Raw genomic sequence first — 14409 nt, 5'->3', positions numbered from 1 at the left:
ATCACACAAACATCAACTACATCACACCTGCCCAGACCCACATGCTCACACCCCGATCTTTCTAACTCCACCCATAACTTTTGGACTTTATAACTCTAACCTTTCTAATAGACAGCAGGAGATGAACAAGGCTTGAGCCAGCTGCTCCAGCAGATTGGAGTGAAGGATGGAAAGGGGGTCTCCTTTGAGAACTTTTGGAACTTAGTCCAGACACTGGCCACCATTCAATACGGACAGAGGAGCCAGGAGAAGACAATCAAGTGTAACTGCGTTCTACAGTGAGGAGCTGGTCAAACCTACCACTTAAGGGACAGTTTACACCACCCAGAAAATCACACTTTAACCTGGGCCCCTCCCAACCACCCCATCCTAGTATTCTAACTCCCTAACTCCTCCTCCCTGGCTGTTCACACCTGGTTGTTATGTGTCTGCCATAGAGGGGGTTCATAAAGTTGTAGGCCTATTCGATGGTTAAATGAAAGGTTTACTTTATAGTCTTCTATTCCATCTGCAATTACCCAACATTATTATTTCAACTGCATTGTTATGTCAGTTCTTATGGATAATAGCATGCTATTTATGTTTTCATTATTTACATTGTCACACTTATTAAAACCAACATGTCTAATGCTAAAATGACTAGAAATGAAACATAGTATGCGTGTTATGTTCATGATAATTGTATTGCTTGTTGAATAAAACTTTTAATTTTGTTACATGTTTTGGGCTTATATCATGGAAGCTACCAAAACTAGAATACACAACACTATTCAGTCTACTCCTTTATGTAGGTCTGACTCCACCTACTGACTCTGGATCTGATAATATGCCATTCCTAGAGATAATGTCAGAATTAGAGGAGTAATCTGATCCTAGATCCGTGGTTATGCGGCAATGTCTCGCTCAAAACACCCGAACCAGAGAGTTTCTAAACACAGAGGTGCAACATTGCGAGACTTCAAGGAACGCTTGCTAAACAGACCAAGCAGACTAGGCCTGGACTTTGGGTTCGAGAAGTCAATGGCCTTGCTCAATAGGATCAAAACTGTAACGTATCATGGGTAAATTGACTGATCTACAAATAATAAAGAGTAGTTATTTATGATGGAAGGTGATTTGTAAATCAGTCAGTCGGCAGTCGCTTGCACTATCTGATGCACCTTCGAACGTTCAATGAGAGAAGTAAAACATTCTTCATTAGCTATTAATTTTATCGAAATCTAAAGGCACACCTACATTTGAGTTAATGTCTTAAGTAGTTGAACATGTTATAACTCTAACCTCGTGAAAGTGTCAAACTGTCACATTTTCGTCAAAAACGAATTTATGTGGAATTTATGCACATGCGCAGTTCGGCGCAAGATCACGGTTAGACCAGATGACGTGATTCTGCGCATGAGTTTAGCTAGCCAACGTCGCCATGGACCTCGCCGACTGCAACCGTCGTGATCGGGAAAAGCAGTTTCTGGCTAGCTGGACTATCTTTGACTATGCTCAAACTTCTTCCGTTCCATAGTTTTTTTTCAGTGAAAGAATATCCGGAGTAACCTTGCGCTGGTTTAGAGCCTGCGCAAGGTAAATACAACAACAGTTGAACAGTTTTTATCCTCATTTGCGTGCGAACGATCATCAATAGAGGTATGTCTCGCCTTAAATATGTATACATTATGATTAGTAATGTAAGGCTCGTTTTTCTCTCATTAAAAATTATTTATCCCGGAATGACTCTTCCACACAGATGAACAATGGCGGGCAAAGCGGAGGTGGCTTTCCGTTTGGGCCGAACGTAGTGAAAGAATCGGGAACATATGGAAATTGTGTCCTCTGTGGGTTAACTTTAACCCATGGGCGATATCCCCAACTTCTACCCTGTTTGCACTCTATTTGTCAAGCATGCCTGCCCCCAGTCAATCCAGGGTTGCAGAAAGGTATGAAGCACTTTTATTGAACACAACTGGGTTTGGTGAATTTACTGTATTGATCTTTTGGAATAAGGAATGTTCTATCTGACATTTTGGTTAAAAAACGAGTTATTCACATGGCCAGTCAGAGTTGCTCTTGACTTTAGATGGTGTCCTTCACAGAGTTGTTCTTTAGATGTTCTTCACAATTTACGACGAAAAAAAATAGGACGTTTTATCTTCACAAGCAGTTTTGCTTTGAACTTGGTTTAATAAGGTTGGATTTGCAATTCAATCACACAATTCTGCATTTCCAATAAAAAATGGATGTAAAGTGATGTCGTGAAAGAGGAAGATATAACAAAACAGATTTGAGATCTGGGACTCTACCTATCTCAAAACTATACATTTTGATAAAACCAATAGTTCCATGTCCTTGATTATTCATATCATGGGTTCTGACGCTATTTTGCATTTAGATTTTTTTCAGCACATTTGTTGAATAATTCCTAGCCACCACTTCTGCTCTTTATGGCAAAAATAATTAAATTACAGGTACCTTGGAGCATGTTAAAGGCCCATTAGAGAGGCATCCCTGATTTTTTTGTTATCTTGTTCTATATAGATATTGAAGGAGAATTTCACTGAAAATACAAACTTACCAGATTTCATGGATAACTAGTAAGTAGGGGCATCGGAGACCAGACAAATATATCAGTTTACTCATCCAGAGCTAAGCTTTAGCCATGCTGCTAGTTCTCCGTGTTGTATTTGTCATTTTGTGGTTTGGAGGATGGAGGGGATACTCTTCATTTAACGATTAAATGGCTTTACTTTTCTTTTGAAATTAAATTAATCTTATGATTCAGTATCAGAACCATTTTACTCAACCCAGATCCACATATGAGAATGCTCAATATCTCATAACTAGACTTTTGGCAGATATAACCTTATAATTCCAAAGTCACAGTATCATCATCTAGGGGAGAGGCCAAAGACTATTCAGAGACTCCCACAAGACAATCACAGTGTTTTAGACAGGAAACATTGAGAAGGGAAGCGTTACAACATTACAACAATGGTCTATTTCTCTCTCTCTCCAGATCTCTCTATCTCTCCAGCATGTCCGTGCTGTGACATGCCATTTAATATTCTGGAAGTCAAAGATAATCTCTTTATTAAGAACTCTTCCAACGATCTCTGGACTGGTAATGTCCAGGTGAGACACTTTGGGGGTTAATATGAATAATTCCATCAATAATAATGGATAATAATAATGCTTTTCCCATAGCCTGTGAATGCCTTTAGAAATTTGGTGTATTCCATCATCACGTCTGTGACTGCAGTGTACCTGTTGTGAGGGGTTCGTGGCGAGTGGCTGGTGTGTGGAGTGTGGAGAGGCGCTGTGTTCGGAGTGTGTATCTGCACACAGAAGAGTGAAGGTCACGAAGGACCACACTATCCGGCTCCAACCCCCAACAGGTCTGCCCTATATACCCTCAATAGCATACTATTGAGCACTATGGCTATTCATTTCAGAGACTTCTACTCATGTAGAATTTGATTAAATTATCCACAGACATCTTTTCTGCTCAAATATCTTTTCAAACATCATACCATCTTATGCAAACACCTTGTAATATTCAAGTTCTATTTTATTATCTGGTCACTACACACGCACGCGCACACAAAAAAACATGGGCCTCCCAAACATTGACTTAGAGGTCGACTGAGCCAGACACGGCCATCAAACACTTGTTGATAATACCAGGACACTGACATAGCATGTTCATATACTAGAATGTATCATATTTTTGTATTCCCCCTTAGGAGTCTCCGCTCCCACAGTGTTTTGTCCCACACACAAACATGAGCCAATCAAGCTCTTCTGTTTGACCTGCGATCAGCTGACCTGTCGAGACTGCCAACTAATGGATCACAGGAACCACAGGTAAGTTTCCTTGCATATAATAAATATAGTCACAGTATCATGGAAAGTTCAAATACTGTAGAAGAATCATCCTTACCTACCTTGGAAGTAATCGCTAAAACACAATTCGATAGGTAAAAAAATAAGGTAAAGTCACTTGATTACTTCAAGGAAGAGAGGAGGACAAGATGGATTCTTTAAGCATTTGAACAGGGCCGAAGTCTCTTCTCCTGTTCTCCTGAGTCTCCTCTTCCATTCCCATGCAGTTTCCAGTTCCTCCATGAGGCGATGGTCAGCCAGAAAGAGCAGCTTCAGTCCTTGGTGCAGAGAGTGAGGCAGCAGAGAGTTGCAGTGAAACAGAGCCTCCTGGACATGGACGGCAGGTAATAACTAGTCAATTACACTGGAATGAAAGTACAATATTGGAACAGGAGTTTCTTGTTACAGGGCATGAACTTCATGTCACAGAAGTAAATATTCTATCTGCTGTATTGTTTAAAACTGCGTCCTCTGCATCTTAGTTGGAACATAAACCTTCAGCTGAATATAGTAGGATGTTTTTGGTTAGTTTCTAAAGACTGCAGCTGCATATTGAAGCTGTCAGTGTAAGCAAATACAGCTAAGATTGAGCATCTGTGCAGGTGTATTCAATTATATGGTTGGTTAGGGTTTACCTCCGGGTCCATGCCTTCAATACCTAGACAAAAGTGCTATATCCTGCCCACAAATTTTGGATTGAGGCAATGTTTTTAGCGGAATCTAGACAATAGATGTCATGAAATGTAGCTTGAATTGGACAAACTTTGATGTGGATGATCCTCTAGACATTTTATTACATGGGACGTTCCACCAATTCGGTGCCTTTTGAGAAGTGTAACTTGATCAAAAAAAGTTTGATTTCACCTAATTTTACCGTTCGGCCATTAAAACTTAATAAAAAAACAACTCGAGGTTAAATAAAGGAATATGACTATAGTAAGTGCCTATTATGGTTCAAATAAATAACAGGTTTGACGATTTCATCATAAGTCCAATTGTGACGGAGGAATGGAAGCCTGTTGTGTGCAACAGGGAGGGGCAATTGAATGCAAGCTTAATTTTTTGTTGTTGAAATTAAAACATTTCTAGCCTGTCTATCCATGGGTAACAGGTTGACGTGTTATGCTCGTCCCACTCAGTTATCCATCACAAAACACCAGAAAATGGCCAAAAATAATAGAACAAGCTCACCTGCTTTTACACTATAATTTGACAATTACATGTTCAATGTTTCTTTAAAAAAAAAATTTTTTAAATGAATTGTTTCTCCATTTTAAAACGAGAGTACAGTAACATGGATGACCTTAAAATGAGGGACAGGCGTAAATTAATCTCTAATGACATGAAATCAATAATAATCTTCAGAAATGCGTTTGTCAAGGCAACAAAATAACTAGGGCTTTACAATGATGGTGAGAATGTTGAGAAATTTTGGGGTTAAATAGGTTAAAATCTTCCTAGACGTCACGGAGGGTGCATGGAGGGTTTCACAGAGGGTGCACGGAGGGACATGTCAATATGCAGAATTTTGGTACTTTAGCAAGTCTTTATTCATAATGAAAATATGATTTATTTAATTTGACTTGTGGTCTATATTAAAGGGCACTTCATTTAATATAACAGGTTTTTGGTGCACAAGTTCTACTTACAGTAGCAGTCGAACGTTTGGACACACCTCCTCATTCAAGGTTTTTCTTTATTTTTACACTTTTATACATTGTAGAATAATAGTGAAGACATCAAGACTATGAAATAACACATATGGAATTACATAGTAACCAAAAAAGTGTGAAACAAATCAAAATATATTTTATATTTAGATTCTTCAAAGTTGCCACCCTTTGCCTTGATGACAGATTTGCAAACTCTTGGCATTCTCTCAACCAGTTTCACCTGAAATGCTTTTCCAACAGTCTTGAAGGAGTTCTCACATATGCTGAGCACTTGTTGGCTGCTTTTCCTTCACTCTGCGGGCCAACTCATCCCAAACCATCTCAATTGGGTTGAGGTCTGGTGATTGTGGAGGACAGGTCATCTGATGCAGCACTCCATCACTCTCCTTGGTCAAATCGCCTTTACACAGCCTGGAGGTGTGTTGGTCATTGTCCTGATGAAAAACAAATGATAGTCCCACTAAGCACAAACCAGATGGGATGGCGTATGCTGTTGTAGCCATGCTGGTTAAGTGTACCTTGAATTCTAAATAAATCACTGACCGTGTCACCCCCACAGCATCACTTTTCCTCCTCCATGCTCCCCGTTGGGAACCACACATGCAGATATCATCCGTTCACCTACTCTGCGTCTCACAAAGACACGGCGGTTGGAACCAAAAATCTCAAATTTGGACTCATCAGACCAAAGGACAGATTTCCACCAGTTTAATGCCCATTGCTTGTGTTTCTTGGCCCAAGCAAGACTTCTTATTATTGGTGTCCTTTAGTAGTGTTTTTTTTGCAGGAATTCGACCATGAAGGCCTGATTCACTCAGTCTCCTCTGAACAGTTGTATGTTGAGATGTGTCACTTACTTGAACTCTGTGATGTATTTATTTGGGCTAACATTTCTGAGGCTGGTAACTCTAAGGAACTTATCTTCTGCAGCAGAGGTAACTCTGGGTCTTCCTTTCCTCTGGCGTTCATCATGAGAGCCTGTTTCATCATAGAGTTTGATGGTTTTTGCAACTGCACTTGAAGATACTTTAAAAGTTCTTGACATTTTCTGGGTTGACTGACCTAAACTTCTTAATATAATGGTTGACTGTTGTTTCTCTGCTTATTTGAGCTCTTCTTGACATAATTTTGACTTGGTCTTTCACCAAAGAGGGCAATCTTCTGTATACCACCCCTACCTTGTGACAACACAACTGATTGGCTCAAACGCATTAATAAGGAAAGAAATTCCAGAAATTAACTTTCAAAAAGGCACTCCTTTTAATTGAAATGCATTCCAGGTGACTACCTCATGAAGCTGGTTCAGAGAATGCCAAGAGTGTGCAAAGCTGTCATATCAAGGCAAAGGGTGTCTACTTTGAAGAATCTCAAATATAAAATGTATTACTATGTAATTCCATATGTGTTATTTCATAGTTTTGATGTCTTCACTATTATTCTACAATGTAGAAAATAGTAAAAATAAAGAAAAACCCTTTAATGAGTATGTGTGTCAAAACTTTTGACTGGTACTGTATATATCAAAGGAACACAAGGCATTCATTTTGTGGAAATACCCACATGTTCTCTCCCACTTGCAGATTGCTAGACATAACACAACTCAAGTCAAAGCTGAGGGAGAGCCTGAAGAGAATGCTTTTTGCTACTGTTCAACTCTTGAAATCGAGAGCCACGTCGCTCTACAACAACATAGAGGTATTTTAGCTATCCAAGATTAACACAATCCATGAAAGCTAAAGAAAGTGTGCGTGTGTGTGTTCATGTGATTTTGCTCTCAGGCAGAGTCGATAAAATGCTTGCTCATGTCCACCCAGACTATGTGTAATGCCGAGGTGGCAGGGATCGAGACGAGACGGAGTGCACTAAACAAACTGGGGCAGAGGCAGGACTATGTTGCTGACTTTGCTGAGAAAGCCCTGAATGTGGAGGACTTCTTTGCCCTGCTTTCCTACAAAGGGCAGGTAGGAACCCACTTGTTCTGCCTGTACAAAGCTACTCACACATTTTTTATTTTTTTTGGCTTATATGAGAGTGCCTTATCCCCCATCTCCCCCAAAGACACTTCATTCTGAATTGAGTTGTGAATTTCTCTTTAATTTAAATGATTGAATTGAACTTGAATTGGCCACACCCCACATGAAGCAGAATTTGAATTGGATTTGAATGAACGGAAGGAAGTAGAACTTAATTCTATAAAATTAAATGAAATTCAAATGGCTTATTTTTTCCAACAAATCACCATAGAAATGTTTTTGACATAATGTATGGTTAAAAATACCATGTAGCATAAGGTTGAAGATTTTAATTTTTAAATGTCATTCTCCTAAAACCATTTAAAATAATTAGTGGTCTGGAAATATTTTAAGATCCTGTTGTGGGTTTTCTATAATAATTAATCATTCCCTTAATGTTTTTAGATAACCATACATTTCCCAGAATGCATTAGGTCAAACACTGCAGTATGGAAGGGAATAATCTAACATCTCATGACAAACAAAATTACATCTTTGAGTTATAATCAAACTAATATTTGAAATGGTATGTGTGCTTTCATATAGTCTCATGTTCTGAGCAAGGAACTTAAACGTTAGCTTTTTTACATGGCTCATATTGCACTTTTACTTTCTTCTCCAACACTGTGTTTTTGCATTATTTGAACTAAATTCAACATGTTTCATTATTTATTTGAGACTAAATTGATTTTATTTCTGTATTATATTAAGTTAAAATAAGTGTTAAATCAGTATTCTTGTTATTGTCATTATTACAAATAATTATTTTATCTGTATCGGCGTTGAAAAATCATAATCGTCGACCTCTAGTTTGAATTAAATGTTACTTCCTCCAATTCAAATTCAAATGTTGCTTTCTGGGGTGTGGCCAATTCAAATTATATTCAAATTTATTGTTCAAAATTGAATTAAATTCAGAAATTCCAAATTGATCCCAATCCTGCGTCACAAACATTATCACATCAACACACGTGCGCAACCCTATCCACATATGCTCCTCTCACTCCACAGATTGGATCCCAGTTACAGCATCTCTTGACTCAGAGTACTGAGCCCCCGGGGACCATGCTTAAGTTGCAGCTGGTGATTACAGATGACTTCAAGAAACAAATAGCATCCTTTGGTAAGTCAAGATACTAGATCTCCTATTCATGTAGGCTGTTGTCAGGGTAGGTTCCTTGTTCCTTGTCAATCATTGGCTTATTGGTGAAATCAGCAGTCAGACAATATCTTCTTTAAGTAAATCAATCAAACCTTTATTAATGCAATTGCAGACAGACGTTAACAATGGAAACACAGCATGTATGTCTGAGAGTAAGTTCTGCGACCAAGCAAAGGGCGCAACTGATTAAATACCTGTGATCACTCCCTGGTGGTGTGATTACCTATGTCAATGTATATGTCCAATGAGTTGAGGTTACCTTAATGCAAATACCTAGAACAGTAGCTTCTCTAAATTCTAAGTGTCATCAGCATTTTCCACTGTCGCACGAGATCAAAATGGCCAACCTAGACAGTCTTTACTTTACCTAGTTCCGGTCTCTCCTAGCCTGCAGGCACATTCTTGCAACAGCTAGGTCTTAACCACAATGACTAATATAGATAGCTTATGCAAAGTATAGTGGCAGAGTTCAGACACATAGTAACAGTATAATAGTGAGACCTGCTATTATAAGGCCTGTAGCAAGCATATGAGTCTTAAGGTCCCCTTAATCAACAAGGGGGTGGGTCTTTGGTACCCTTCCCCTACAATGTGCTGGCTTTGATCTTAACACAATTCTTAGATTAAATCAATAAAAAAAGGTTTTAGCATTGATTGCCACATAGTGTGGTAGTCCAGTATTGCCCATTTAGTGTTGTTAAAATAAAATGCCGAAATCACCCCAAGGAATTTTGTCATTGGGAATGGGGACCCCAGGACACAAGCTTGAGACTGTTTGGTTGTGATAGTATTATTTTTCTTCCTTTTTTCCAGGTAAACTTTTGGGTGATATTGTTCCCTTTGCCCAATCACATATTAGTCAAGACAACCCCCTGGAAAACCAAGAAAGACCCAATGCTCCCTCTGGCCAGACCTCTTCCAGTGCTCCTAACATGTCCATCCATTCTGTTCCTCCTCCACATAACCCTGTCTTTCAGCCCCCACGCCCCTCTCACACTGCCCCATCCAACCCCCCCAGTCAGCCCTCAACTTCCCAGCCCTCCACCTCCCGTGAGCCTCCTCCTTATCGCTCCCTGCCTGTCCACGCCCCTTCAAGCCTTCCATTGAGCCATCCTGTGACACCCCAGCCCTGCCCATCTACACTAGCCCCATCTCACCCCTCCCTGAATATACATAATCCACCATTCTGTCTACCACCAAACCCTGCCCAGCCAGCACTTGTCCCTGCACTTCATGTCCAGTCACCATTGGTCCCCACAAACCCTGCCCAGCCATCACTTGTCCCTAAACCTCATGTCCAGTCACCGTTGGTCCCCACCAACCATGCCCAGCTATCCCCTGTTCAGCCTCCAACCTCCCCGTCTCTCCAACCACTGATCGAGGCCACACCTAGACTTTATGGTATGTTCAAGGCAACTCCTCCACCTGGACGATCTCGGAGAGGTAAGGATGGAAAGTCCTGGACGTTCCACTCATACTCACCTGTAGAGATCTGCCACCCACCTTCTGGCTCGTCCTCTCCTGCAGCCGTAGCTCAGCATCAGAAAAGGAAGTTTCCAAAATCGCAGCTACTGTGGATCCTCCATCAGCCTCCCTCTGTAAACCCCATCCCTGTCCTCCCGGTGAAAGCCCTAGCAGACTCCCCCTGTGATAGAAGCCTGCCTCCTACTGGTCTGGCAGACCCTGACCCAAACTCTCAGGCCATGGAGAACGAGCCCACCTCTACTGTCACTGAATTGGACACTGACACAGAGGCAGACAGTGCTATGGAGTTGGAGGTCCCATCAGCCTGGGCTGATAGAAAGGCAGCTGCCTGCTCGGACAGTACTTCTTCAGATCTGCCTTTCACAGGGACTTTGTCTACTGAGAGGACCTCTAATCATCTCTCTTACAGTGTCTTAACCCACACCCACCACCCCAAAGAAGAAACTGACACGGACCCTAACAGTAAACCCTCTTCTGTGGGTAGGGCCCATACTGCCCCCCACAACAATAAAAAGATAGCTTATGACCAACAACATGAGGATGCTATCAGGTCACTTCATCGGCGTGTGAATAGCTGGAGAACTGAGCTGCCAACACGCATTAGAGTGCTACTGGAGGGACCCTCTCCACTCCCCACCAGGACAGGTTCGGTGGTGGCTACTGAAATGCCAACCAGGCAACCCAACACCACCCAGCCACCGAGCTTGACCAATAGCAACAATGTTAACAACTCAAGGTCCTGGCAACCCAGGGTCTTGATGTTTCGGCTTCCCATCTCCACCCCCACTCCCGGATGCTCTCTACCTCAGTTCCTGCTTGTCCAAGGGGCCAGCAAAGATGAGATTATTCTGCAAGAGATTGCAGAAGACCACCAGGTAAGCACGTTGCTGCACTACATGGTTTGTTCTTGATTTAAAGTCTGGGTTAAGGTTAGTGATAAAGCACTTTGCGTTGTCCTTTTTAGCTTAGCAAGATAATGATGATGATGATGATGATCTATCCCCTCCGCTATTGTGGCAGTCCCATGGTGATGACATCACACCACCAGAGTCAGACAGCCTCCTCTGGACTAAGGCCCTGTCCTCCCCAGAGAGTCCCCCACTGCTCCAGTATGTGACCTGTGCGGCCTGTCACACTGTTGGCGGTTCGCTATTCTGTGTAGAGTGTGGGAGGGGCTACCACCAAGATTGTCATATCCCACCCATTGGTCCTTCCTTCTGGTAATAATAATAATAATAATCTCCCTAAATATTTAAAGTAGTAGTTTCTGTGTAAAGTTCCAGTTTGGTGGAGTTGATATTGAGGGGAATACTCTAGTCTTGAGTTCCTTGTGTTAAAGATGTGTGCTGTCTGTTTACCCCTCTGGTAGGGAGGAGTGGAAGTGTTCACTTTGTCAGGACCTGGCCGACACCACAGACCCCTACAGTGATGACAGGCACAGGACTATGTGCCTCAGCCTAGCAGACCAGAGGGTACGATTCACCCGTTGTGCATTTGAATTCGGATCCTCCTGCTGAGTCGGATAGCATTTAAATTGAACTTTTGACCCTGTAACCTCTTAGATTCAATGCTGGCATTAACCAGATCTTGTTATTTTCTTTGCTAACAGAAATGTGAGCATCTCCTACTCTTTCTAAGGTGTGAGAATGACAGAAACATCCTTTGCAGCACGGCTGAGGTGTGTATGAAAATAATAATTAAAAACATGTTTTTTTTTTAATGATTACTCCGTCCTGACCAAAATGGCTTATTGTAACTCAATGGCATTAGTGATATTTGTAAATAATCTTATCTGTTGCTATTATTTAGCACATTTATAATGAGAGCTCTCATACTTTTGTCTCTTCAGCCCCCCTCAGATTCAATATGTCTTGACTCCATACATGGAAGGCTGCTACAACATCGATCACCCCCTTACCGTACCCCCTCCGAATTTGTCTCTGACGTCTGGGTCCTTTTCGACACCATGTTGATGAACTCAAAGGTTGTCACATCTTCTAAAATGTTATTTATATAGTAAAAAAAATCACTACTGAAAGCATTTGCTAAACTACCAAATTACCTGAGAATTTACAGACAAAAATATCAGGCAAATTACATTGAATGTGTATTTTTTTTATTATCTCAAAGGACCAGGAGTTGGTTGTCAAGCTACGGGGCAGCTTTCAGAGGAAGTTAGGGGAAGTGTTTGGGACAGCTCTCCACCCCTCCCTCCTCAGCCACCCTAACAGCAGCTGGACTGAGACGGGGGAACCAACGGCTGCAGAGTCTCTGAAGAGGATGAGGGAGTTGCTGAATATGACCAAATTGCCAAAAGCTAAGAAACGTCACTCCCAGGTCAGAGTTGAAACTAAAATGAAGAAAATGAAAAAGGCTGCAGACTGAAAAATGGCCATTTGAAGTAGAGACTCAGAAATGCTATGTTGTTAGTCAGTTATATACAACTGACATTGTACTTTTTAAAATTAAATTAAATACAAAAGGGATTGTGTGTGACTTTGTTTTTGCACATTTGTAACAACTATGCAATATACTATGCATTACTGTAGCCTTTGTACTGTACGATAGTAAACTCAGCTAAAAAAGAAACGTCCTCTCACTGTCAACTGCGTTTATTTTCAGCAAACTTAACATGTGTAAATATTTGCATGAACATAACAAGATTCAACAACTGAGACATAAACTGAACAAGTTCCACAGACATGTAACTAACAAATTGAATAATGAGTCCCTGAACAAAGGGGGGGTCAACTCAAAAGTAACAGTAAGTATCTGGTGTGGGGAGGAGGATGTCTTCCCTGTAACGCACAGCGTTTATATTGCCTGCAATGACAACAAGCTCGGTCCGATGATGCTGTGACACACCGCCCCAGACCATGACGGACCCTCCACCTCCAAATCGATCCCGCTCCAGAGTACAGGCCTCGGTGTAACGCTCATTCCTTCGACGATAAACACAAATCCGACCATCACCCCTGGTGAGACAAAATCGCGACTCGCCAGTGAATAGCACTTTTTGCCAGTCCTGTCTGGTCCAGCGATGGTGGGTGTGTGCCCAAAGGCGACGTTGCCGGTGATGTCTGGTGAAGACCTGCCTTACAACAGGCCTACAAGCCCTCAGTCCAGCCTCTCTCAGCCTATTGCGGACAGTCTGAGCACTGATGGAGGGATTGTGCGTTCCTGGTGTAACTTGGGCAGTTGTTGCCAACCTGTACCTGTCCAGGAGGTGTGATGTTTGGATATACCAATCCTGTGCAGGTGTTATACTTGGTCTGCCACTGTGAGGACGATCAGCTGCCGCCCTGTCTTCCTGTATAGCGCTGTCTTAGGCGTCTCACAGTACAGACATTGCAATTTATTGCACTGGCCACATCTGCAGTCCTCATACCTCCTTGTAGCATGCCTAAGGCACGTTCACACAGATGAGCAGGGACCCTAGGAATCTTTCTTTTGGTGTTTTTCAGAGTCAGTAGAAAGGCCTCTTTTAGTGTCCTAAGTTTTCATAACTGTCCTTATTTGCCTAACGTCTGTAAGCTGTTAAGACACTAATGACCATTCCACAGGTGTATGCTCATTAATTGTTTACGGTTCCCTGAACAAGCATGGGGAAACTGTTTAAACCCTTAACAATGAAGATCTGTGAAGTTATTTGGATTTTTACAAATTATCTTTGAAAGACAGGGTCCTGAAAAAGGGACGTTTCTTTTTTTTTTTGCTGAGTTTATATCAAATATTCTATGTATGCCTGTGTTTCGAACGTACTAAAGTTGGCCTAGATGAAAGGTGCACTGCATGAGCATAAGGCAGCCATAGATTAAACCAGTGGTCTTGGCGATGCTGATACAACGCCACCAGATGGCGCCTGAGTAAAAGCACACTGATCAGGAGTGAACAACTTCTGGCTGTCAAGGGCTGCATTCTTGATGGTTTTTGATTTCCCCTTAACTGATAAGTTAACATCACTGATTCGCCAGGGTGTGTACCAACTGTCAATGGTGTGTGCAGTGCATACATTTGCCATCCCAGAGTTAAAGCTGTCTAAAATTATCAAAATGTTTATAAAATTATTTGGTTAGTGATTCACATTTCTCTGACATGATCATATTTCCAGTAGGTTTGTGTAGAGGGAATTTACCAATCGATCAAAGTAATGAAAAATGTTAAATGTAAGATTTAAAACAACCTGAAACAGTTATTTTAATTATCA

The 14409-nt window shown here is 41.4% G+C and overlaps 1 protein-coding gene across 3 annotated transcripts; it reads left to right on the top strand.

Moving 5' to 3' along the window:
- Positions 1 to 797: 797 nt before the first annotated feature.
- trim33l (tripartite motif containing 33, like) lies at positions 798 to 12728 on the top strand. 3 transcript variants are annotated; one of them, XM_064945800.1, is made up of 15 exons: positions 887 to 1638; positions 1739 to 1928; positions 3005 to 3120; positions 3248 to 3383; positions 3732 to 3852; positions 4098 to 4214; positions 7124 to 7238; positions 7358 to 7504; positions 8567 to 8678; positions 9531 to 11077; positions 11223 to 11422; positions 11572 to 11674; positions 11812 to 11880; positions 12052 to 12186; positions 12333 to 12728. In XM_064945800.1, exons 2-15 carry the CDS (start codon positions 1739 to 1741, stop codon positions 12585 to 12587), a joined length of 3363 nt encoding a protein of 1120 aa, XP_064801872.1. In that variant the 5' UTR covers positions 887 to 1638; the 3' UTR covers positions 12588 to 12728. The 3 variants fall into 3 exon arrangements, with proteins under 3 accessions (XP_064801874.1, XP_064801872.1, XP_064801873.1); XM_064945801.1 differs by lacking the exon at positions 887 to 1638 and adding an exon at positions 2527 to 2582 and having other exon boundaries at positions 1841 to 1928; XM_064945802.1 differs by lacking the exons at positions 11572 to 11674; positions 11812 to 11880; positions 12052 to 12186; positions 12333 to 12728 and having other exon boundaries at positions 798 to 1638; positions 11167 to 11414.
- The last annotated feature ends 1681 nt before the right edge of the window (positions 12729 to 14409 follow it).

Source organism: Oncorhynchus masou, chromosome 29 (assembly GCF_036934945.1).
Source record: "Oncorhynchus masou masou isolate Uvic2021 chromosome 29, UVic_Omas_1.1, whole genome shotgun sequence".
Lineage (NCBI taxonomy): Eukaryota > Metazoa > Chordata > Actinopteri > Salmoniformes > Salmonidae > Oncorhynchus > Oncorhynchus masou.
Note: the sequence above shows the minus strand (reverse complement) of the source record. Positions and strands in the feature narration are given on the sequence as shown.